We start from the raw sequence: 25,691 nt of genomic DNA on the forward strand, positions 1-25,691 counted from the left end.
TTGCTGTCATAGCAACCCTACAGAACAGAGCAAAACTGCCCCATGGGGTTTCCAAGGAGTGGCCAGTGGATTCAAACTGCCGACCTTTGGTTAGCAGCTGAGCTCTTAACCACTGTGTCTCCAGGACTCCCCCTTCTATAAACTGGGGATGATAATGATGTTAATAAACATCTATGAATTGAGTATGTATAAAGTGGTTTGGAAGTGCCTGGTGCATAGTAAATGTTTAGTAAGTACTTGTTAAACTCACTTATCTGTGAGATCCTTAAGGGCAGGGGTTGAGTTAATTTAGTACAGTATCTTCAGACCTAGAATCTACTGGTATGTCGAACTGGCCTTGAGCAAGCCACTTAACTTCTCTGAGCCTCAGTCTCCTTATCTGTAAGTAAAACGTGATAATCTCTACCTCGTGGGATTGCTGAATTAAATGAGATGAAGGAGTCTAAAGGGCCCAGAACAACGCCTGACATGTCCCTAAAACTCACTGCTGTCAAGTCATTCCCGACTCACAGCAGCTCTATAGGACAGAGCAGAAACACCCCATGGGGTTTCCAAAGCTGTAATCTTTACATCAGTAGACTTAGTGGCTCGGCTACTAACTAAAAGGTCAGCGGTTCGAACTCACCAGCCGTTCCATGGGAGAAGGATGTGGCAGTCTGCTTCTGTAAAGATTACAGCCTTGGAAACCCTATGGGGCACTTCTACTCTGTCCCATAGGGTTGCTATGAGCTGGAATCGCCTTGACAGCAGCGGGTTTGGTTTTAATCTTTATGGAAGCAGACTGCTACCCCTTTCACCCATGGAGTAGCTGGTGGGTTTTAACTGCCAACCTTTCGGTTAGCTCCGAGCACTGAACCACTGTGGCACCAGGGCTCCTGACGTATTCCTGGTAACCAGGAAATAACTCCTCCTCCCTTTTCTACACAGATTCCAAGCCCAGTGTGAGCAGAAGTTTCTACTGTCTCTGTTCAATGCTGCAAAAGGCCTGTTGCTTCCTTGGAGACCAAAGGGAGAGGGTTTGCTCAAAAAAAAAAAAAAAAAAAAAAAACACCTGCAAAAGGCCTGTTGCTTCCTTGGAGACCAAAGGGAGAGGGTTTGCTCAAAAAAAAAAAAAAAAAAAAACACAAAACTTCTAGGGACCCCCACACCACTCAGCATTAAGGCTGAGGAGGCAGAGTGTGTACCGGGGCCATTTGCCTGTCACTCCACATGGAAACCCAAGTTCTTCTCACTCCAATAGGCCGTGGACACAGTATTTGAGGGGTTCAAATTCAGGATCTGTAACCTTCCAGGGTTTAAGTATTTGGCTACTTTATTTCACTAAGCCTCACTGTACCTCTCTATCAAATGGGGAGAACGAATAATTTTTGTTGTAGGGATTAGACAAAACGGTGGAAGTGCAACTGCTTAGTACATCGTTACTGCTGTCGCAGAGGAAGAAGCAGGTGTTACTCACGTGGAAGACGAGAGAGAGGGAAAGACCCAAACCTTCTACAGCGCCTGCACCTGCACGCCTTTTACACAGGGCGGGGCGGGGCCACGGCATCGATCACTCGGCGCTCCTATGCACGCAGGCGAGATCAGACGAGCTGTGAGTGATCGATAGTCCGCAGGCAAGCCTTTACGTGGGGAGGGAGATAGCTGGAGAGTTCAGACCAAACGGAGCAAGTCTTCGCCAGCCCCGGGGCAACTCGACACCACTCAAACGCAAGAAAGGTCAGTTTGAGCAACTCGAGAGCGCCGGTAGCTCCGGCTCTGTAGAAGCCGAGGGGGCTGGGATTGCAAGGGGAAGGCTGCGCAGGCGCCCGGGAAGAGGACGGGCGGCCCCGCGCGTGCGCCTTAAAAATCCCGGGCAGCTCTTCAAAGTAGTAAAGGGCGGGGGGGGGGGGGGTGGGGAAAGGAAACTGGCGCATGCGTTCTGGGAGGGCCGCGTAGCCTGCTCCTCCAGTTCTCCCGCGCTGCCAGCGGCTAGGAGGAAGACCCCGCGCGTGCGCAGTGCCCTGCTTAAGGCAGTAATTTCGTTTTGCGCACGCGTAAGACAGACCCTGAGGCAGGCTATTTTTGCGCCTGCGCAATTCCTTATGCCGCGTTGGGGTAGTGCGCCTGCGCGACTTTTTGTTTTCGTGGTGTTTGTATCCACAAGCTAAAAGTTGCTACCTGTGGTTCCCACGTCGCCGGTCTTTTGTCGTCGACTTGGAGCTAGACCAACTGGAAACGTTTGAACATGGGCCGCGAGAAATGCCGTGGGTGGGGAAAGGCTTGAGGCCTCGGGGTGGAAGGTCGGTGTGGGGTACATACAGCCCGTGGGGCCCGCGCTTCCCGAGGACCTGTTGGGGTTACGGGTGTGGAGCCCCTCTTGGGGCCTGTGCGTGAGCCTGCCTGGGGGCCATCTCGAAGGAAAGACATTGAGTTTGATCGTCGGTATCGCGTTGCTCCCCTCAGGGTCCAGCAAGGTGAGTGTCGTCGAACCGATGTCACTGTGCTCAGAAGGGTTAACCCAGCAAGCCGAAGACCAGGGGCTGGGTAGGTGTGTGAGGCCACACAGACGCCCAGACTAGACCCTCTGGTCCCAGAAGGCCATACGCACCCTTGCGCCTTTGAATAAAGCTTTGTGGGCAATCATCCGAAACCTCTCGAAAGTTTTACAGAGCTCCCTAGAAAGCTGTTGTTACTGCAGTTTTCTGTGGAATACTGCCAGAGTAGGATTGAAGAAATTACAAAACTTTCTAGGCAGCCTATTCCCAGAAGACAGATGGCAGCTGATAAATCCTGGAGGTCATCTCTGGGGCGCTTCCTCATGACCAGCATGGCGCTCTCAGAGTGCCTTTTTCAGGAGGTCACTCTGAGGCCTTTGTGGGGTTCTCAGGGTGCTGTTCCACATGGCCAACCTGAGACCCTCTACAAAGCATGGTAAGAGTCTCAGGCCGTTTCACCAAGCCAACTTACAGACTACTCTGGGAGGTACCTTAAACCCAAAAAAACTAAACCCAGTGCTGTCAAGTCGATGCTGACTCATAGCGACCCTATAGAACAGAGTAGAACTGCCCCGTAGAGTTTCCAAGGAATGCCTTGTGGATTCAAACTGCCGACCCTTTGGTTAACAGTCGTAGCACTTAACCACTACACCAGCAGAGGTACCTCGGGGTGCTGATTTTAAACCTAACTTAAGAGAACATGGATGACTGGTGACTTCCTATGAGACTATCTTGTGTAGCCAACAGGAACGCACTTTGACTATTACTGACAGCTAACCTGAGGCCAGTTCACAAGGCCTAGACATAATGAGCTCTGCCTAGATGGTAAACTTCTGAAATCAGGACCCAAATCGACTTGTACTGTTCCATACAGCCTATACTTGGCTCCTTTGTGTTTAACATGACCAGCAAGAAACCTTTTATAAGGTTCATACATGAGAGACTCCTGGAGGCTGGTTTATACAGCCAAGGCAAAATCCACTCTGATAGATTGTCTCATACAACATGTATCTGACCTGCTTTCCAAGAAGATAATTTCATACACCAACAAATAAACCTTTATGTAAAGAGCTTTGAGGGGCTAAATTATTAAGCCAAGTCATAGTCCACTGAGAAAAGCTGTTTTATGTAGGCTGTACCTGACTTTCCCCTGAGAGCTATCCATGTCATGAGACCAACATGTGTGACACTCTGGAAGGGGAATTTACAAAGCCAGGACACAAGATCACTCAGGTTTTTTCTAAATCTCACACCCTTCCCCTGAAAGAACAACAACCTCAACAAAAAAACCCAAACCTTTCTGTGATCAACAAGAAGTCTTTTAAGGCCAACACCTGTTGAGCTCCAGAAGACCAACTTGTAAAGTAAGGACAAAGCCACTTGGTCTTTATCACATGACCTATACTTAGGATGACTGTAGGTGTCAATTTGAAGTAACTCAAGCTTATGACTATTGTCCAGATATAGTGTACCAGTTTGGATGAATTATATCCACTTATACCTGACAAGAAACCCTGGTGGTATAGTGGTTAAGAGCTACAGCTGCTAACCAGAAGGTTGGCAGTTCAGATCTACCAGGCACTTCTTGGAAACCCTATGGAGCGGTTCTGTTCTGTCCTCCAGGGTTGCTATGAGTCGGAATTGACAGCAGTAGGTTTGATTTTGGGGGGTTACATGTAACAAGGAAACCCTGAGGGTGTAGTGGTTAAGAGCTACAGCTGCTAACCAAAGGGTCAGCAGTTCAAATCCACCAGGAGCTCCTTGGAAGCTCTATGGGGCAGTTCTACTCTGTCTTATAACATCACTATGAGTCAGAATCCACTCGACAGCAACGGGTTTTGGTTATACCTGACAAAAGGAGCCCTGGTGGTGCAGTGGTTAGACACTTGGCTATTAACCGAAAGGTCAGTGTTCGAACCCACCAGCCAGTCCATAGGAGAAAAGACCTAGCAATCTGCTCCCATAAGATTACAGTCTAGGAATCCCTATGGGGCAGTTCTACCCTGTCATATAGGGTCACTATGAGTCAGAGTCACTTTGACAGCACACAACAACATACCTGACAACAAGGTCCCTAGGTGGTGCAAACAGTTTGCGCTCACCTGCAGAAGAAAAGACCTGGCAATCTGCTTCCATTAAGATTACAGCTAAGAAAACCCTGTGGAGCAGTTCTACTGTGTAACACATGGGGTCGCCATGAGTCAAAATTAGCAACAACATATCTGACAACCAGAAGGCTGCTTATACAACCCACAATAAGCCCTTTTTTTTAGAGCTCTGGGAGGCCAATCTACGATGTCATCCTGAAAGACTGTTTCATACGATTTATGTCTGACTCCCTCCTCTGGAATGCTGTTTATTTAATATAACCTTTTCTAAAAAGCAATTCCTTGAGGAGCTCTGGGAAGTCGGTCAATAAAGCCAGGCCGCCAGGCTGCTCAAGCTGATCCCGTCCTCTGGAAAACTGCCTGATAAAACTATCAAAGAAGCCTTTTTATCAGACTGATACATGGGTCGTGCTGAAAGGGTGATTTGTAAAGCCGGGACGTGAGACCATTCAGAGAGGCAGTTTCATACAGCCTTTACAGGTGAGGCCATCACAGATGGTTGATTGTCTGAAGGCTGCTGCTTACAACCACTATAAGGCCCGTTCCTCTGGAAAAGTGTTTCATACAACCAACAGAAGGTGTTTCATGCAGCCAGACTAAGGCCTTTTCTCCTAGAAGAGTATTTCCACAGGGCTAACAGGAGCCAACATGAGGCTGTTCTCTGGAGAGCTGATTGATACAACCAATAGAATCCTGGCACTATAAGGAACCATATGAAAGACTGGTTTCTAAAACTAAGACAGTCTGAGAGGCCATTTCACCGGGCCTTCAGACAAGGCCCCAATATGTAAGGAGGCCAGTATTTAACAAGAGTGATGAGGCCGCTTTGGAAGACTTCAGTACAGCAGCATGTGATTCCTTCCCCAAAGGTTCTTTAATATGACAGCCTTTTAAAAGACCAAATCACAAGAGGTTCTGGGAATCCTATGGAATCAGGCCATAAGAACACTCAGCCTGATATGGCCACATGCCACTTTGGAAACTTGTTTCATATTGCCAGCATAAGGCCCTCTGGGAGGCCAGTGTTTAAGGTCAATCGTGAGGCCCTGTGGGAGGCCATTTCTACCCGAAAACCCTGGTGGCATAGTGGTTAAGTGCTACAGCTACTAACCAAAAGGTCAGCGGTTCAAATCCACTGGCTGTCCTTGGAAACCCTATGAGGCAGTTCTGTGCTTTAGGGTCGCTATGAGCCAGAATCAACTCAATGGCAAATACCAATACAGGCAATCTGGAAAGCCATTTTGAAAACCTACTCATACTGCTCTCCTGAAGCTCCCAACCCTGAAAGACAGGCAAATCGTGTCTTCAGCATAAGTGTCCCTGAAGACCTTATAAGGCCATTCACTGAGGAATTCTGGAACTTTTCTAAAGCAACTTCATGTGGCCAAGAGGTGACTTGTTCAGCCAACTTGAGGCCTCTTTCCCAGAAAGCTCTCTGACATGGTTTTCAAGAGGGTATGTCATGGTCAGCATGACACACATCAGCCTCCAAGGCCAATTTGCAAAGCAGCATAAGAAGCCGCTTTGTTAAGACCAAACACGAGGCCACCTTGGGGGCTAGATTACAAAGCAAAGCATGAAGCCACTTGGGGAAGAAGGTTTATGAAGCAGCGCTTTGGGCTGCCTTAGGAGGCTGGCTTTATAAGATCCATGTGCCCTATGAGGGGCTGTTTTAAAGGCTATCCTGGGAAGCTGGTTTACAAAACCCATAATGTGCATCCCAGGGAAACGAGTTTATAGCCCATTTGAAACCCTCTAAGAGGCTGTTTTATAAAGCCATTCTACGAGACCAATTTACAAAGCTGACACCCAAGGCCCTGGTGGAAGCCAGTTTTATAGTACGGCAGGTAATTGGTCATTTGGTGGCCTTTTGATAGACCTTTGGTGGTCTTTTAGATGCTCAAGATGAGACTTCTCAAGGTTACTTTATAAGATGCTCAGGGGATAAGACATAGAGGGAGGCCAGCTGCTGGGTCCCTTTCATAAGGCCCCCCTGCTGTCATGCGTGTGGCCAATGGATGAGACAGCTCTGGGAGGTTGAACTGTGAAGCTTTTCTGGAAGTGCAGGAATGCTGTTGAGGAAGTTCACATGAGACATTTATGAGTCCTCCAGGAGGCTGAGTCTCTGAGTGGTGCAAACAGTTGACATGCTCAGTTACTAACCTAAAGGTTGGAGGTTCAAGTCCACCCAGAGGCTCGTTTTTCAGAAGTGGATCCTCTGCGTAGACTGCATCCTTCTGGTTAGCAGCCAAGCACATTAACCATTTGCACCACCCAGGGACTCCCCTTTCTGTGTAGATGTTATACATTTCCAGGTTTCTTCCTGTGGAGTTAAGAACTCATTCCTTTAACACCCTTATGGAGTGCCTGCTACGAGCCAGGGCCTGATTTTGGCTATAGGAAAATGGAAAGAAATGAGGCACATTCTTGTCCTGGAGGAGCTCACAATCTGGCGCTGGAGAGACAGACATACGGGCAGGTATTCATAGTCCATTGTGACAGGTGCTGTAAGAGAGGCTCACCCGTGACCCACAAAACGTGTTTGGAGAGTCATGGCAAGCTTCACACAATGGGTCATTTAAAGTAGGCTTTCAAGATTGGATAGGAGTTTGCTAGGCAGAGCAAGGATGTTGGAGGCATTCCAGGCAAGGAAGAGTGCATGTCCCTCTCTGAACAAACATTTATCCAGTGTCCACTGTATAACCAGAGGCTGCGCCAGGCCCCGAGGGCACAGTGGTGACCCAGACAAACATGGGTCCTGCCTCGCAGAGTTTATGACTACCAGGGAAGATTATCATTGAAAAATTGTCACAGACGTGCATTAGAAAGGCCAAGAACAGAGAGCTGTGGGAACATGTCTTAGGGGACTAAGGCTGTGCTTGGTCTGTAACTTTGCTTCTTCCTCCATCAGGCCCTGTGAGAGGAGCCAAATGGCAGAAGGCACTGACCGTCTTAGAGACCCCCAGGGAGGAACAGCCATCGGGGAGGCCCTCAGGGCACTCCTGCCACCCATGAAAGAAGGCTTGAGGTTGGACGTGGGTGAGAAAGTGGAGAGGAGCGTGGTGCTGTTGCTGCAGCAAGCCGCCGAGCTCTTCTACGGGGGCAGAAGGAGTGAGTGTCTGCAGACGAGCGAGGTGATCCTGGACTACTCCTGGGAGAAGCTCAACACAGGGCCGTGGCGGGACGTGGACAAAGACTGGCGCCAGGTTTACACCTTTGGCTGCCTTCTGAAAGCCGTGTGTCTGTGTGAGACATCAGGGGACACTGCTGCTGTGGCTGAGGCCCTGAGGGTCTGTGACATGGGCCTGCTGATGGGGGCGGCCATCCTCGGGGATATTCTCCTTAAAGTCGCTGCCATCCTCCAGGCGCACCTTCCCTCTGAGAAAAGGCCTGCCCAAGGCCCGACCTGGGAGCAGCCCAGCGCAAAGGTATCGTGGTGAGAGTGTCACTGACCACCCCTAGCATAACCCAACAGCTCGTTTTTCTGAAAGTGTTGAGTTGGCTCTCCACCAGGGCAAAGCCCTTGAAATGTTGACTCCTCCCTGGCTGACAATGGTGTCTCCGTGGATTTTGGAAATGGAGCCGCTCAGGCTATCTTCTCAGTTTTTAATTTTTTTTTTTTTTTTCAGTTTCTGCAAAAGCAGGGTCCTTTCAGGGGAGAAGGAGGGTGGAGGCTTGGTGGTTCCTGAGAGAAACAGTGCAGACAGATTGTGTGGGTGAGCTGCGGCCAGTTCAGCCCAGTTCTTACAGTGTTTTCCGGGTCAGCTTGCTGAAGTGTCTCCCACTGTCTTGACCGCTTCTGTCTCTGGCTGCCGAAGTTGAATGAGACACTACAACTAGCTGACTTCTGTTCCATGTGACCAGTCTGTCATGTGCATTAGGTCCTTGCTTGTGTAAGTTCTGATGTTTCAGAGTGCGTGCCAGAAAGCATCCTACAGACAGAGGGTGGCTCCCTAGGAACCAGCACTGAACCGTAGGCCTCATTCCCAGTACTGCCAGGCAATCAGGTAACTCCTCTAGCCTCAGTCTTCTCATTTGTGAAATGGCCCCAGAAAGAAAAGAGCCAAGATTGTGTTGGACGCTGGGAGTGGAGTTAAGGGTACTTTAAAAAATTTTTTTTCTAAATACCTTCCTGTATTTTTCTAATTTTCTATAATGGGTATTAGTCATAGATTAGAAAAAATGCGAATGCAAGTCATTAAATGTGCATGCATGTAACCAAACTAAAAGGAAGTCCTGCAAACTGGGAAGAGAAATTGGCAGCAAATGTGTCAGAGAGTGAATATCTTTATCACATAAGGAGACGTTACACAGATCAGGGAAAAATCTCAGCCCTCAGGAGAGGCCAGGAACATGAACAGACTGTACACAAGGAGAAATTGGTCTATTAGACATATGGAGAAATGTTTGACCTCACCTCTGGTCAAAAACAGAGAGATGCAAACAGCAAAAGCAGCAAGATGCCCCTTTTGGACTGTTACATAAGCAACCGATGTTTTATCCAATACCCAGGGCTGCTGAGGGGCCAAGGGCGTGGTGTGGTGCTTGCCCTTTTAGAGGGCAGGGCAACATACAGATGAAGGGACAACTATCTGTCCCCTTTACCCAGGGGCCACAGTCCCCCCTGCCAAGTCTACGCCAAGGGAAATGGAGAAGACTCCACACCCAAGGTGGTCTCCAGCATAAGACAGTGTAAGAGGCAGAGGGGCAAGAGAGCTTAGGCTTGAAGTCGGCCTGCACTCACAGTGTGTAACTCGGGCAAGTGTCCTGGCCTCTTGGTGCCTCCATCCTCCCACTTGTAGAGCAGGCTTTGCTCAGCAGCTTTATTAGCACCAGTAGTGGCCCAGGTGTGCAGGGAGCAGCACAGGATGGCCCTGACCCTGTCCTCCTATGCTTACATTCTGGTGAGGCTGTAAAAGAACATCCTGTCTCAGGTGGTGAGATAGATGGAGTGGCTGGCTTCAGATAGGCAGGCAGGGAACGCCTCTTTGATGATGGGGCACGTGAGAAGAAAAGCCTGCCAGAGAGAGAACACAAAGGCCTTATCACATGAGCTGCAGGAAGAATGTTCCCTGCTGCCAGTGCTGCAATTGTTCCTGCAAATGAGTGAGGTGGGGTCCAGTGGTGGGAGCACAGGCTGCTTAATCCCATCTTACTTCCCAACAAATGCAGCAGAGGAGGCTCAGAGACAGGAAGTCACTTGCTCAGGTCATCCATTTGGGAGATGGTTAAGTAAATTACAGAGCAGCCACTCAAAGTAGAAGGACTGGGTGGCAGCATGGAAAAAATGCTTTAAATAAATTATTGGGTAGAAGAGCTAGGGCTGTGTATTCATCACAAATCTGCCTACCAGCAAATCAGTGATAAGTGTGTGTGAAAAGATGGGAAAGGAATATTCAGGAGAAAGGAAGAATGTGTGTATGTTAGATGGTGGAGTTGAGGGGGGATATGTTGTCTTCTATATTGCAGAATTTCTGTAAAAGCAGTATGTTGTTTTTAGATTTTGAACAGACATGTTTTTTAATGAGACAGTAAAGAAAAAACACCTTGATCTCATCTATTATTGTTATTATTGGCAACTAAGCTATCTGCCCGTTGATACAAATTCTTTGTGGAGTACCTCAAATTTTGACTTTCTGTGGTTGCTACCATTGTGTTTTGTTTTTAAACAGAAAGCAAGGAGTGGTCACGTTTCGATTCCAGATGTAAAGTCAGAAAGAACAGTCCCGCGGCTCTACTGCCCATCCCTCGAGTATTTCAGGAAACATTTTCTGGTCCCGGAGAGACCTGTGATCTTGGAAGGCGTGGCCAACCACTGGCCATGCATGAAGAAGTGGAGGTGGGTGGCCACTCAAGGGCGATGAGGTCCCTTTTCTCATTTTAGGGTCCCCCAAGGACCTCCCTTGTCCCCAAGCAAATGCAGCCTTGCAGACTTTACTACCAGTCCCTGGGATTGATCGCTGAGGGGTTAAATAGAATAAAAAGTACAGTACTCTGAATTTATGCCAAAGGTTATAAGATTCTACTGCTTGCCTGCCCTAACTAGTTTTTTAACGAGTGCCTAGATGGTGGCTTCGTGTTAAGTCTATCAGGCAAGTTTGTAGGATCTTGGAAACTCCGTGGACTTTCTCAGAGCCCTGGGGTTTAAGAGTAGAAATAAAAACCAAAGGGACAGCCCCCACACCCACTGGGGCTCCGTGATCCCTGGTGGTTGCAGCCTCTGCCCATTCGCTTTACCCTACTTGTCCCTCTCAGATTCATGAGGCACCTGGAGGTTGTCCGTGATGCCACAGCTGTGCAGAATTCCAGAAATGAGGCCCTGTGTCTTAAGAAAGGTGGATCCATTCAGCCCGTCTTTGTGGTGCTGGTTTTTGGAGGCAGTGGCTCCCACTGAGATGTGTGGAGGAATCCTGACGCAGGCAACCCATCACAGCCAGTGTTCATTACTAGTTTCACTAAGTATCAGGCACCCTAGCAGGCACTTGCCATGTTTTGTCTAATTTTAACCTCCCTGGTTTCCATAGGGCAGGTGGTGTCATCATCCCTGTTTTCCAGATGAGGGACGGGGCGCTTTGAGAGGTGATGTCACTTGTCGAAGGTCCCTGGTCGGTAACTGGCTGGGCCTGGAGTCTGTCCCAGGTCACCGGAGCTCAGAGGCCAGGCACTTCCCCACCCTCCTGTACTGCCCACCGTTTGCTCAAAGACAATCTCTCTACACAGTGCAAGATAAGCAAAGACAGAAGCAAGCAGGGAAATAGAGCAGCCCAGCAAAAATGTCAGCAAACCAGATTTTTTACCTTGATTTGCAAAGCTACACAGTGCCATGTACTAGCTGTGTGACCTTGGGCAAGCAATCTCACCTCCCTGTGCCCGAGTCTCTTCCTCAGTAAAATGGGGAATAGCGGTGGTTTCTACCTTACGGGGGTTTTGTGAGGATTAAGTGGGAGACTGTGTATTAAGCGCGCTTAGCGTAGTGCCCAACAGTGGCAGTGCCCCTAAGTGTTAGCAACAATCATGGTAGCCACGATGTATATTTTTCTAACAGTTTAGAATATATTCAAGAAATTGCTGGCTGCCGAACTGTCCCAGTGGAAGTAGGTTCCAGGTACACAGATGAAGAGTGGTCCCAGACACTCATGACCGTCAGCGAGTTCATCAGCAAATACATCGTGGACGAGGTACGTCGCTTTCACTGGTTTCCTCTGACACTCGGAAGATAGAGCATGTTGTGTTTGGGCAGACAACCTCCACAGTAGCAGTGGGAGCTTTCTGGGAGAGGTTAGCCTACAGAGGCTGGTCTGTAGGATCGTCAGAGCAAGGAAGGCAGGGTGCTAGGCAGGCAGGACAGCAGGGAGCCGGTTCAGAGTCTTTGTGGGGTTTTTTTCATACAACTCACTGGCTGTAGTTTATTCATAAGATCATGTAACCATCAACACTGTCTAATTCCAGAACATTTTCATCACCCCTAAAAGAAATCCCATGCTCATTGGCAGTCACTCCCGTTCTCCACTCCCCCCAGCCCCTGGCAACCACTAATCCACTTTCTGTCTCTGTGGATCTGTCTGTCCTGGACATGTCATGTAAATGGAGTCCTGCAGTAGGTGGACTTTTATGGCAGCCTTCTTTCTTTCACTGAGCATATTGTTTTCACGGTTCATCCACGTTGTAGCGTGTATCAGTACTTTATTTTTTATGACCAAGTAATATTCCCTTGTGTGGATATACCGTATTTTGTTCATCCACTCATCAGTTGGTAGACTTTTGGGTTGTTTCTGCTTTTGTTACTATTATGAAAAATGCTACCGTGAACGTTAGTGTGCGAGCTTCTGTTGGGACATGTTTTCAGTTCTCTTGGGTATGTCCTAGGAGTGGAATTGCTGGGTCATATGGTAACTTCCATGTTTAACTTTTTGAGGAACTGCCAGACGTTTCTCTAGGCAGCTGCACCATTTTATCTTTTCAGATTCTTAACAGTAAGGGCAGCGGGTGGCTTCCTCTTCTTGAGACCCAGGTCACAGAGAATGGAGCCTGCTGAGCCCTGGAATGGCTGTACCATTCCTGCTGGCGCAGAACAAGGGAAACCTGCAGCATGCACACAGACCCTAAGGGAGGGGACATTCACCCAGGATCTATGGTCTCAGCCACCTTTCCCAGCCCCGAGGGAGGGTCCTTCACTAGAGTACAAGCATTTAGCATCAGTGGTTTGCACTTTTTCCACACACCGCACAGCAACCAACTCGAAGGCAGCCTCAGGCGCAGTTGCCAAAGGTTCCTATCACGTTTATTCATGGACCTGCTGCAATCAAAGGGTCTATGCCAGTGACCATGCTGGCCAAACAGTTTCTTCTACAGGCCTTCCCTTGTAACTGAACACCTGAGGCACCACCCAGTGCCCCCGTCCCTCCCTGCCGCCTTTCCCACCCATCTCCTTCACTCCTGTATCTCCAGCCTCTTCCACAGGCACTGGGTGTGTCCTTCCCTGACTGTAGCCTGCTGTTCAGGGCTCACTGACCCTTGTCCATTCCTGCCTTCTCCTGTACTCCTCCCCTCCCACCTCACCTCCACTCAGTCACTGTCACCTGAGGCCTGGACAAGGGAGCTGTGGAGTCACCACATTGCCAGGTCACCTAGGAAGGCCTGATGCTGTCACCTTTTCCTGGGAGGAGCCTGGTTTGCAGAACACAGAGGCATAACGGGGGCTAGCTCACAGAGTGGCCCAGACCATGGGCTTTGCATTAGTCAGAACTGGGTTGAATCTTAGCTCTCCCTTTGTGTGGCCTTGGCTGGTTATGTAACCTCTTGAATCCTCAGTCCCTGACTTGTAAAATGAGGTGAATAACGCCTACTTCACAGCCATTTGAGGGTTCAGACATAAAGCTCTTAGCGCAGTATGTATGGTCAGTGCTTGGTAGATGTAGGCAGTCAGGGGCCTCTCGCCCAGGAGGTCTGGAAGGCAGCATGGCACAGGGCCCGGCTCATGGCAAACTCTCAGTAGCATTTGTTGGAAAGAAGAAAGGAAAGGACAGGGAATGAAGGGGAGGGATGGATGGACAGAGGGACTCGAGGAATCAGAGAGAGGGACCTTCAGTCTGTTTCCAGGACCTTCTACGCAGCATTAGCTTCAGAGCTTTGAGACCAAAGCAGGTTCTGCTGTGGCTGCAGTTGGGTAGGACTGGTCCCCAAAGTCACATCCGCTCTGCCCCATCTGACCTTCCCAGAGGCCTTCTCGAGCACCGTGGAGCCCTGTTTGAAAAGTGCTGACCTTTTTACCCATCTGATTGGCAAAATATTTTACAAAATGATATTATCCAGTAATACCCAGTGCTGAGAAAGATAGGAAAACAGCACTCACATTAATTGCTGGCCAGAATATAAATGATTTAAACTTTGGGAAAATAACCTGGCAGAAACTATTAAAAGTTAAAATGCACATACTCCTTGACCCAATAGTTCTGTGTTTTGAAGCTTGTACCACAAAAAAGTAACGACCAGTGTTCAAGGATGTTTGGCAAAACATGAACAAAACATTTAGCAGACCAATCAGAATATCCGCCAGTAGGGGGACAGTTGAATTAATAACATACATTCTGCCTATGAAATGTCATGTAGCCATCAAAACAGATGAGTTAGATGAGTGTAGATTGACCTCGAGAGATTCGTGATGTATCACTAAATTAAAAAAAAGCAAATTTCAAAGCAATAAGTATACTTTATTTTAAACGTTCTTACATGTACAGCCCCTTTGATTTTCATCTGAGGAGACTGAGCCTCAGGGGCGTGGAAGGGGAGTGACTTAGTTGGGGCAGCCGTCCGTCTGTACATAGGCAGAACCAGGCCCAAGTCTCCTGGCCCTCAGCCCAGCCCTGCTCCTTAGGGGTGGATCCCTGAGCCCAGGAAGGAAGCCTACAGGGGTGGGGGAGGAGGGCCAAGCAGGATGGGGTGCAAGGGACCGCACTGGGTGGTGGGCAGGGTGGGGGCACACCAGGGGCTGAGAGCCTTTAACCAAGAGGGCGTCATCACACCTCACTGAGCTTTCTGTTGCCCCTGCTTTTTCTCCACGGATTAGCCAAGAGACGTTGGGTACCTTGCTCAGCACCAGCTCTTTGACCAGGTAAGTCTGGAGACCACGCTTCTCTCTGAGCTTCTCACATTCTCTCGCCCTCCTCACCTCTGACTTGAGAGGCAGAAAGGGGTCTGACAGTGCTCACGCACTGGTGCCACTCTCAGCATTGGGCTAGGAGTCTCTGTTCTGCTGCTGTGGCTCACTCTGTTCCTACCTCACCAATGGGAAGTAGTAGCACAGGCAAGGCCACTGGGCCTAAGGCTGGCATGCTGAGTCCAGGAACCCAGGACTGGGAGAGGCTCCAGCATGGGCTGGGGGTTGAGGAGGCCACAGGCAGATCAGCGGGGAGGGACACCTAGTCAGAAGTCCCAGTGTGGTTAAGACTGAGGAACCAGGTCCCAGGGAGCCAGGCAGGCACTTGTTGTTAGGTGCCATCCAGTTGAATAGAACTGCCCCATAGGGTTTCCAAGGAACAGCTGGTGGATTTGAACTGCAAACCATTTGTTTAGCTGCTACGCTTGCAACCACTATGCCAGGCAAGAGGAGCAAGCTCTGATCAGACTCAGAGAGGGCAAGTCCCTGGCCTCCTCAATACCCAGAGTTCTCCGTGCATGCCCAGCACTGTCCTTATCTCAAGAGTCTGCTGACCTGGCCATTGCCTGGGCCTGGGTACCTCTGGTGGGCAGGGTGTGGGTTTGATTTCTCTGGGTACCTAGCCCTGGCTAGTCACATAGAAGACCCTTGGGATATACTTGTTGTAAGACTGAAGAGGCAGTGGACTTGGCTGGAGCTGAGAGGGAAGAGTAGGACTCAGAGAGGCTGGAGGCAGGAGGACATTCCCAGCAAGACGACTTCACACACGAGACACAGAGGGCTGGAGAGTCCCGTCTGCTGTGAGCAGCAGCCACCTGGGAAGCTTTGTTTCCAAGAGCAGAGCAAAGAGTAAAGCAGAAGAGGGAGGGTGAAGGGCCTTGAAGGCCAAACTAGGAGCTTGGGTTTTATCTGGGAGGCATCGAGAAGCCCTCGGAGGCGTTTGAGCAGGAGAGTTCCCAATAAGAAGTGATGTTTCTGGAAGAATCGGACAGGAGCACCAGGGAATGTGCAAGGGAGGGTGCCTATGGATCGAGAGGAGAGGCGAGAAGGGCTCCTGCAGAGGCAGGTGCTGCTCTCGCTGCTTCTCCAGCCACACCAGCTCCTTGAGGACGGAACATGAAGAATACTAAGCTGTCCCTCAGTGTGGCCCCGACCAGCATCGGCCTCACTGGCGCTTTCAGAAGTCAAGCTCAGGCCCACCCACATCACCTGGATCAGGCTGTGCCTGTCCCCAGGGCCCTGGTGACTGTGAGCTCGGTGAGCACTGCGCCCCAGTTGCCACGTGATGCTCAGGAGGAGGCCGTGGTCACGTGGGGACAGCCAGTTATGTGCTTAGAGAGGAAATCAGGACACACGTAATTGTATACAGAATGATCTCAACCATGTTCAAAAGACAGGAAGAAATGCCACAGAAGATTAACAGTGACGGCCTGTGGGTGGAAAGACGGTGAGTGGTTTTTTCCTTCTCTTTTCTGTAGTTTCCAAATCCTCTATAATGAGTATGTATGATCGTCAAGGAGCCCTGGTGACGCAGTAGTTAGAAGCTCAGCTGCTAACCAAAAGGTCGGCAGTTTGAATCCATCAGTCACTCTTTGGAGACCCTAGGGGGCAGATCGACCCTGTTGTATAGGGTCGCTATGAGTCACAACCGTTGGCAACAGGTTGGTATAATCAAATGAGAAAAAAATCGACTTTATTTTTAAATGCAAACAAGAGGACAGAGCAAAGGTGTATCAGCAATTGGATTGTGTCCTGCATTTTCAAAGCTGTCTAGTTAAGAAGCTAAAGTAATAGGAGCGGGGCTTATCCTAAGGAGACTGTCTGACCGTTTGGTTTTCTCCCTGCCTCTCCCCGCCTGCTCCCCCCCCCCCGCCCCCATCTTCCACTCACTTGGTCACTTCTGTACTTGGTGGATGCATGTCTTGACCAAGATCCATACTGGGAATGCTGCCCTCAGGGTGGGGGTCCTTCTGAGTCCCCTTTCTGCACCAAGCCCTGTGCTGGGCACTGGGGATACAGCGGTCAAGAAGACAGGGTTACTCCCCTGCCGTAGTGATCTAAAAAGCAAAATGCATCAGACAGTGAGTGCCTCAAAGAACGTGAGAGAGGTGGCGTGATGGAAGTGATTGGGGGCCTTAGCGAGGGCAGCCAGGGAAGGTTTCTGTGAGGAGGCAGCATGTGAGCAGTGGCCCGAAAGATGAGCTGTTAGTCCTGAGACAAAAGGGGCTCGCCAGCTGGGAGCCTCCGGGAGGTGGGAGGTGCAAGGACAGAGTGAATGTCCACATTCAGGGGCAGAAACTTGTAGCATGAGTGGGGGACGGAAGTGGCAGAAGAGCCTGAGAAGGAGGTAGGCACTGGATTATGAAGGCTGTTCTTAATGTGGAAGGTTGTAAGTGTTTCAGAGATCACTGTGGCTCCTGTTTCGATCACGAATTGAAGGTATCCAGGCTTGGAAGCAGAAGGACCAGTTAAAAGGCTGGGAAAGTGGAGAGGTTTGAGGTGTCTGTGAGCTGCTGGCCCTTGGCGATGAGTCGGATGTGTAGGGCTTGAGAGAAAGGGAATGTCCAGGGAGACTCCTAAGTCTGGAACCTAAACAGCTTGTTAGATGGAGCTGGAGGTCCAGGAGGGTCGGTCCTACCTGAGGAACTTGGCTGTGTGGCCTTGGCCAGGGCCCATGGTGGGACACGGCAGGGGTTCCCTGAGAAGGCAGTGCTGGGTATGAGGGTCCTTGCCCAGAAGGGGGAAGACATGAGTTTGTCAAGGGTCAAGGACCACAGCTAAGTGGGAGCTGAACCCCATCTCTGAAGAGTTTGGAGCAGAGGCCCAGCTATGACAGTTTCCACCCTGAAGTTAACCACAGCACCTCTGAATATCTGGTCAGGAAGTGGTTTCAGGCAGAATGCATGGTTTCTTCAGTTGGAGACCCTGGCTCTTTCCAAATGAGGCTGGACCACCGCAGCCCTGCCCGCCCTGACGTCTGAGTTTGCCTGATGTGCAGGCAGGTGGCTCTCAGGCTTTGAGGCATTGAGCAGAAACTTAAGTTTGGTCCCTAAAAGGATCACACGTGTTAAAGCCATGAAGTAGAAACCAGCCATGCTTGAGACTGGAATCCGTTGGTGAACGTTGCTTGAAGTGAGAACATCCAGGACGCGGGACTCGCCCTCAGTGTATCACAGACTTGGGAGCAGCCCGCCCTTCTCAGAGGCAGTTTCTCTGCCCAGTCCTGCCCTCCACCCAGCACAGCAGCAAGTGCTGGGTCCCCACGCTGGCTTTTAACGGCTGAAACTGAGAGCCCACGCCTGTGTCATGTGTTCCCTCAAGTCACCCTTTTCCTCAAGGCAAAAATGTCAGAAAGCGGGGAGAGGGCTGGGGGAAGGACGTAGGGTATAAGAAAACACTCAGGAAACAGTGATGACCGTTTCATTAAAATATTAGCTTGTCGTGCACACTTACCACTGCAAAGCCCTGACGATGCCCGAGCCAGGTGAACCGGCAGCGCCCACCTGGCAAGCCCTGATGTCACTTCCTCCAAGGCCCTCCGGCACCTCTGCACAGAGGAGCACAGCACAGACTCAGTGCCACCTGGGTCAGAGAATGTGAATGGCTTTCGACTCGCCTGCACATCACCAAGTTGCTGCCTGAACAGTTTTACCCATTTATGTCGCCAGCAACCCTGCAGGAGAGTGCCCCTTTTACCACATCCTCGCCACCACTGCGTGTTATCATTTGCTAAATCTACGCTTATTTGATTAGGGGGAGCCCGTGACTCGTTGTTGATTTAATTTGAACTTATTTTCAAATGAGACCAAACACTTCCTTATTTCTAGTTTTCCTATATTACCTGGTTTTTGCCGTTTGATTACTTACGTATTTTACATATGAAGATCTAATTTTTTCCTTATTTGTATGTCTCTGACCTGCTGCGTCTGTCCTGACACCCACAGATCCCAGAGCTGAAGCAGGACATCAGCATCCCTGATTACTGCTGCCTGGGCGATGGGGAGGAAGACGAGATCACCATTAACGCCTGGTTTGGTCCCCAAGGAACTGTTTCCCCACTTCATCAGGATCCCCAGCAAAACTTCCTAGCCCAGGTTGGAGTTGCTCTGGAGCTTGTCCTGCCTCTGGCCCAGCCTCCGGCCTGGCCACACCAGGCTCTTAAAAAGAGAAACAAAGGCATAGCAGGGGATGAAAGGAAAAAAGAGATGGTGCCAAGCCCCGTGGTAGGGGCCTCTCCCCAGTCAGGGCTCCTTCCAGATGTGGTTGCTACCAGACTAGGGGTTATCATCTTCTGAGATCCCAGTGGGGAGAGCCCACCAGACCAGGGCGGGGAGCCAGCGTCCATCCTGGCAGCTCAGCCTCCTGCTGGAACCAGGCCAGCTTCTTGCTGCTGGAAGGCTCCCTCCAAATAAGGAGAGGGGTGCCTCATAGGGGAAAGAGGGCTCTTCCTAGGACCTGGGGAAAAGACTGTGGTGTTGGAAGGCGGGGGCATCTAACCACTGCTGCAAAACGACTAGTTTTGTAGGCAGAGAGATTTAATAAACTAGCATGTTTTTATAGCCACGCTGACCAAAGAGGCAATACAGTAGAGGCAAAGAGCTTGGGTTCTTAGACACCTCAGTGGACACCAGCTCTGTCACCTATGAGTTTCCTCAGCTTGGGCAACTCACTTATCCTCTGTGCCTCATCTGTAAAATGGGTGGGATGATAAACCCCCTCGGAGGGTCATTTAGAGGATTAAATGAATTAACACACAGAAAGCACTTAAAACAGTGCTTGGGACAGTCAACTGCTTAATTATTGTTAGCTGGGGTTTTCATTGAGTCGTGTTTTGGAGCAAAAGCATATGCTGTGAGCTCTGAGCACATGCGTGGTGGGGCCCAGGGAACAGCAAGTGGGCGGCATGGAGACGTAAGGGGGGTGCCGGGTTCAGGGACTACAGGGTCAGTCGGGGCAGCAGTGGGCCGGGAGGCTGACCGTCAGGTCTCTGTCTTTGCAGGTGATGGGGAGAAAATATATCCAGCTGTATTCCCCACAGGAGTCAGAGGCTTTATACCCTCATGACTCGCACCTTCTTCACAACACCAGCCAGGTAGGCCCTTGGGGCCCACCATGACATGGCAGACCCTCCCGTGCCCCCCTGCCCAGCCCAGTCAGGCCTGAGAAAGACAACTCCTTTTGTTTGTACAGGTAGACGTGGAGAACCCCGACTTGGAGAAGTTCCCTAAGTTTGCCGAGGCCCCATTCCTGTCCTGCATCCTGTCTCCTGGAGAGATCCTTTTCATCCCGGTTAAGTACTGGCACTATGTGCGGGCTCTGGACCTGAGCTTCTCAGTCAGCTTCTGGTGGTCGTAGCCTGGATGAACAGAGGTCACTACTCTGGGCCCAGCCTGGGGCTGGGTCCTGGGATCTAGAGAAAAGCTGGACTAAGCCTGCAGAAACCTTCGCTGCCCAGGGGAGGGGCATCAGGATGAAAAGGTGTGTCCTACCCAGAAGGACATTCCAGGCAGACCCAACAACTCACACCAAGGCCCAGGCACCAGGAAGCCTGAAGCAGTGGGAAATGATATAGTGTGTGCAATGGCTTCATTTACCAGCTTCAAAACCCAGCTCCACCACTTCACTGCTGTGTGATTTGGGGCAAGTCACTTCACGGTGCCTGAGTCTCTCTCAGGTGAGTAGGGCAGTGCCAGTCCTTAGCACAGAGGGCTCGTGAGGTGTGCATATCCAGCGTCAGCTCCTGCAGCTCTGTGACTAATCACTAGTGACTGCTTCTGTCACGAAATTATGACAGTTTCATACTTTTTGGTCGTGACCAGGCCTGCAGGGATGGCCACAGCCCCGGGAAAGAGGTGGGTGTGCCCTGGTCACAAGAAGGGCCTTACCTGTCTACTCAGGAGCTGGATGTCTGCTGGGGAGATTTCTGCAGTGCTCACTGCTGAAGTACAAGCTGCCTGCAGATAAGCGCATATGCCACCTAGCTTGATGGATTTTCAGCTGTGCGTACGCCCACGTAAGCTGCTAGAACCATCCCCAACACCTAGAAGCCCCCTCTCCCCTGCCCCCTTCCAGTCACCTACCCTCCGGAATCACTACTCACCAGGGGTGGGTTTTAGGCAGAGGAGAGACCCAGGCTCTCAGTAAAGACAGATGGCTGCTTGAAGACCCGCTCAAAACCTTGGTTGGTGTTATGTTTTGACCATTAAAACGTTTCCTAATCCTCTGACTAAAGACAGGCAGGCATATCCCAACAGCTGCCACCAGGAAAGGCCCCTCAGTTGTTGGGAGAATCACAGATTGGTGGACACTTATATAAGTGTTGTCTGGATTTTGACATACATGACACCAAACGATCATAAGCCAAAAATTCGTTCATTACAACCTACCCACAAAAGAAAAAATACTAAAACCTAATATAAACCTTAAATTTAAAAAAGTACAGCTTCACTGACACTCAAAGATATGCAAAGTAAAACAAAGATGCTTATTACTAACTTCGGGAAGATGTTTAAAACTCTCATCCTCAGGGCTGAGGGTAGGCTGTCCTGCTGGACAGAAATTTAGCAGCACCCAAGAACATGAAATGTCCATGGTCACGTCTGGATATAGTGAGTCCCATTTCTAGAAATCCATCCAAAGGAAAGAGAAAAGATGGTCAAGGATAGACGTGCACTGGTGACCATGACAGCATTGTTCGCAAGAGCAGTTAACAAGAGACATCCTGCGTGACGTCAGTAAGAAAGGGCCATCAACACAGTGGAGTTTTATTCCATCGGTGGACATTTAGAATGTTCAGAGTTGTGGGGAAATGCCCACTGTGTCACATTAAGTAAAATGCACTGTGCACTTAATTTTCAGAGAGACATTTTTATATGTGTGTATGTATGTGTAAGTATGTACACGTCCCAGAGAAAATGTTCCAAATGTGGATATATCTGGGCCAGTCATGAAATGATACATGATTTTAATTCTCCGTATGATGTCAAATTTTTCAATAATGTAAGAAATCAGAAAATAAATAATTTCTAAAATTATTCAACCAAATTTCACTGCTGCCAGTTCTGAAAGGATGCAAGCCCTGGTCCTCAGGGAGCAGCAGTGTCGAGGGGGGGCCTGACCCGCAGGCAGGACTCAGAACTGGTGGGCTGCACTGTGGGAGGTGGGTGCCACGTGAGATGGTCACACAGAGGGAGGGGGCGCTCAGGGAAGTGGAGGCCAGAGCTGATCTGGGAGGATGCAGAGGCTCTTCCAAGGAGACAGGGAGAGTGGGCCTCGAGGCTGAAGTAGCAGCACAGTGATGTCGGCACCGCTGGAGCCCAGGGTGGGACAGGGGAAGCGGTTCAAGGCGAAATTACAGGTGCAGCAAGATTCTGGATGGTGCCGGCCCCTGATGGCCAGATGTGCTGGGGCTTGTTCGGTTTATGATAGAAACTCAACTCACACGGGTTTAAGCTAAAACAAAGCCAGCAAACAACACGGATATATTGTTCCCATAGCAGGAAAGGACGCTGGAGCTGCCCTGAGAAGGGGAGGAAGTCTGGGCTCAGGCATCCAAGGACGGGCCTCTCTTCCTGCACTCCCCTGCCCGACCACCTCATCTCTACGAGTCTCCACTGGTTTCCTTCTTCAAACTCTTGGCAATAGGCCTCCACAGGGGGAGGAGATGGTCCCACCAGGCTCAGATCATACCTCCAGCACCATGACCCACAGGCACAGCTGCTCATCTTCCAGCTCCAAGTCAAGGAACCCCAGGGAAGACTGCTTGGCAAGGCCTGGGACATGTCTACCCTGTGACTAGGAGAAATGGAGGGGAGGGGAAGCCTTGCTGGGCAGCTGAAACTCAAACTGTGAGTGCCCTCCATAACCAGGCCAAGGAATTGTGACCTTATCATGTAGGCCTTGAAACTTCTGAATTTTAGGCAGGGAAACTGTCAAAATATGGGTTTAATTTTTCATTGTTTAATATTGTTGAAAATATACACAGCAGAACATACGTCAGTTCCACAGTGTGTGTGTACAATTCATTGACATGGGTTACATTCTTCCAGTTGTGCAACCATTCTTCTTTGTCGAATCCTTTCTCCATCATTAACAGAGACTTGCTGCTCCCTAAGGTTCCTATCTAACCTTTCAAACAGCTGTTGTCAGTTTGATCCCATATAGATTGTTGTTTAAAAGAACCGAGTGCTCAAGGCAGACATTCTTTACTAATTAAGCAGAAGTATTATTTGGTTTAAAGAAGACTTCAGGGGATATTTTTAAAGTTTAAAGAGTATCTCAGACAGTAGTTTTGAGGGTTCATCCAGCCTCCATGGCTCCGGAAAGACTGGATTCTATGGAATTTAAAATTCTGTTCTGCATTTTCCCCCTTTTGATCAGGATTCTGCTATAGAATCTTTGATCAAAACATTCAGTATGGTAGCCAGGCACCAGCCAGTTCTGCTCTCATGGCAAAGGAGGCAGTTGTTCATGGAGGCAATTAGCCACACATTCCATTTCCTCCTCCTATTCCTGACTCCTTCTCCCTCTGTTGCTCCAGGTGAATGAAGATCAACTGTTATACATTGGACAGCCACTTGCAAGCTTTTAACACTCCAAGCACCAGACTAGGAGGTAGAAGAGAAACACTAAAAATGATAATAGGCCAGTTAACTGAGATGTCCCATGAAACCATGACCCTAAGCCTCCAAACTAAGAATCTAGATCCCATGAGGTGTTTGGTTGTACATTAGCAGCCTCAGCAGCTGCTTTTTTTTTTTTGTAAAAATGTCTATCGCACAACATCAGAATACACATTTTAGGAAGCTGACTGCTGGCAGGGAAGAGGATGAGCAGGCCAGGAGACGTGCTGGGGGCCAGGGGGCTAATCCAGGTATGTGCCTGAATGAGGGCAGGGCCAGTGGGCCTGGAGAAAGGGCAAACAGCTACTTAGGGAGTGGACTCAGCAGGGCTCTGTGATCAATTACTTGTGAGATTGTTTATTCCCCTATCTGGCATTACTAATACCTGATTTTTTATATAAAAATTTTGTATAATTTTTTATATAAAGCTTTTACTCCAAATAACTCCACTGAATTATAACCACTGAAGGTAGGCATAAAATAGGAATGTCACCCCGCCCAGTGCATTCACCATTCACCATTACTGGGGAGTAGCAGTGCGTGACTACAGAGGAGCCATAACTCAAGAGGGCCACGTGGTTGACTCACACCCTTGCTCCCCACCAAGAGGGATTGTGCAGCTCCAGCTCCCTTCAGCGGCCCAGCTGTACTTGTATGGATTGAATTGTGTCCCCCAAAAATATCTGTCAACTTTGCTAGATCATGATTCCCAATATTGTGTGATTGTCTACAATTTTGTCATCTGATTTCCCTATGTGTTGTAAGTCCTATCGATATGATGTAATCAGATGGATTAGAGGCAGTTATATTGATGAGATCTACAAGATTACATAGTGTCTTAAGCCTATTTTTTTTTTATTATTATGCTTTAAGTGAAAGTTTACAAATCAAGTCAGTCTCTCAAATAAAATCTTATACACACCTTGCTATGTACCCCTAGTTGCTTTCCCCCTCAAGAGACAGCACACGCCTCTTCTCCACCCTCTATTTCCGTGTCCATTCAGCCAGGTTCTGACCCCCTCTACCTTTTCATCTCCCCTCCAGACAGGAGCTGCACACGTAGTCTCATGTGTCTACTTGATCCAAGAAGCTCACTTCTCACCAGTATCATTTTCTATCCCATAGTCCAGTCCAATCCCTGTCTGAAGAGTTGGCTTTGGGAATGTTTCCAGTCTTGGGCTAACAGAAGGTCTGGGGACCATGACCTTCAGGGTCCTTCTAGTCTCAGTAAGACCATTAAGTCTTGTCTTTTTACGAGAATTTGAGGTCTGCATCCCACTGCTCTCCTGCTACATCAGGGATCCTGTTGTGTTCCCTGTCAGGGCAAGTCAATGGTTGTAGCTGGGCACCATCTAGTTCTTCTGGTCTCAAGCTGATGCAGTCTCTGATTTTTGTGGCCCTTTCTGTCTCTTGGGCTCATAATTACCTTGTGTCTTTGGTGTTCTTCATTCTCCTTTGCTCCAGGTGGGTTGAGACCAATTGATGCATCTTAGATGGCCGCTTGCTAATGTTTATGACCCCAGACGCCACTCTCCAAAGTGGGATGCAGAATGTTTTTTTAATACATTTTATTATGCCAATTGACCAAGATGTCCCCTGAAACCATGGCCCCCAAACCCCCGCCCCTGCTATGCTGGCCTTTGAAGCATTTGGTTGTATTCAGGAAACTTCTTTGTTTTTGGTTTAGTCCAGTTGTGCTAACCTCTCCTGTATTGTGTGTTGTCTTTCCCTTCACCTAAAATATTGTCTACAATCTGATTAGTGAACACCCCTCTTCCTCCCTCCCTCCCCCTCTCGTAACCATCAAAGAATATTTTCTTCTCTGTTTGAACTGTTTCTTGAGTTCTTATAATAGTGGTCTCATACAATATTTGTCCTTTTGCCACTGACTAATTTCACTCAGCATAATGCTTAGGCCAATCTCTTTTAAGATATAGAAGAGGGAAGCGAGCAGAGAGATATGGGGACCTCATACCAGCCAGAAAGCAGTGCCGGGAGCACAGCACGTCCTTTGGACCTGAGGTTCCTGTGCGGAGAAGCTCCTAGGCCAAGGGAAGATTGATGACATGGACCCTCCTCCAGAGCCGACAGAGAAAGCTTTCCTCTGGAGCTGACTCCTTGAATTTGGACTTGTAGCCTACAAGACTGTGAGAGAATAAATTTCTCTTTTTAAAGCCATCTACTTGTGGTATTTCTGTTATATCAGCATTAGATGAGTAAGACACTTAACGATTCCATCTATCCCGACTGGCAGGTCCCACTTCTGCTTGAGCCACTGTTGAAGAATTATACTAGAACGCAGAGTGATTCTAAAGTCAGGGACTAGAGGAAA

The 25,691-nt window shown here is 49.3% G+C and overlaps 2 protein-coding genes across 8 annotated transcripts in view; one reads left to right on the plus strand and one right to left on the minus strand.

The window, feature by feature from the left end:
• The first annotated feature begins 1,613 nt into the window (after nt 1-1,613).
• Nucleotides 1,614-25,391, plus strand: KDM8 (lysine demethylase 8). Of its 7 annotated transcripts, none has more exons than XR_010323657.1 (9): nt 1,969-2,453; nt 7,494-8,010; nt 10,255-10,421; nt 11,628-11,760; nt 14,649-14,693; nt 18,683-18,832; nt 19,738-19,830; nt 19,929-20,412; nt 25,291-25,391. XR_010323657.1 is itself a non-coding variant. In XM_010598471.3 (8 exons), exons 2-8 carry the CDS (start codon nt 7,513-7,515, stop codon nt 20,091-20,093), a joined length of 1,251 nt encoding a protein of 416 aa, XP_010596773.2. In that variant the 5' UTR covers nt 1,614-1,716; nt 7,494-7,512; the 3' UTR covers nt 20,094-23,539. The 7 variants fall into 7 exon arrangements, 4 of the variants coding, with proteins under 4 accessions (XP_010596773.2, XP_010596774.2, XP_023414636.2 ...); XR_002787894.2 differs by lacking the exon at nt 25,291-25,391 and adding an exon at nt 22,235-23,539; XR_002787895.2 differs by lacking the exon at nt 25,291-25,391 and adding an exon at nt 22,238-23,539.
• The window catches only part of NSMCE1 (NSE1 homolog, SMC5-SMC6 complex component), a 49,063-nt gene continuing 48,763 nt past the window's right edge, over nt 25,392-25,691 (minus strand). The window contains exon 9 of the transcript XR_010323658.1: nt 25,392-25,504. The gene's annotated coding sequence lies outside the window, so the exon portion shown is untranslated. The remainder of the gene's footprint in view (nt 25,505-25,691) is intronic.

The sequence above is a fragment of the Loxodonta africana genome, chromosome 12 (assembly GCF_030014295.1).
Source record: "Loxodonta africana isolate mLoxAfr1 chromosome 12, mLoxAfr1.hap2, whole genome shotgun sequence".
In the NCBI taxonomy this organism is placed as follows: domain Eukaryota; kingdom Metazoa; phylum Chordata; class Mammalia; order Proboscidea; family Elephantidae; genus Loxodonta; species Loxodonta africana.

What these genes read in the sequence shown, in the direction of transcription:
- KDM8 (XM_010598471.3), top strand. Translation starts at nt 7,513, where the DNA reads ATGGCAGAAGGCACTGACCGTCTTAGAGACCCCCAGGGAGGAACAGCC. An exon ending in GGGAGCAGCCCAGCGCAAAG is followed by an intron (nt 8,011 to 10,254) that starts GTATCGTGGTGA and finishes GTTTTTAAACAG; the next exon opens with AAAGCAAGGAGTGGTCACGT. An exon ending in CCATGCATGAAGAAGTGGAG is followed by an intron (nt 10,422 to 11,627) that starts GTGGGTGGCCAC and finishes TTTTTCTAACAG; the next exon opens with TTTAGAATATATTCAAGAAA.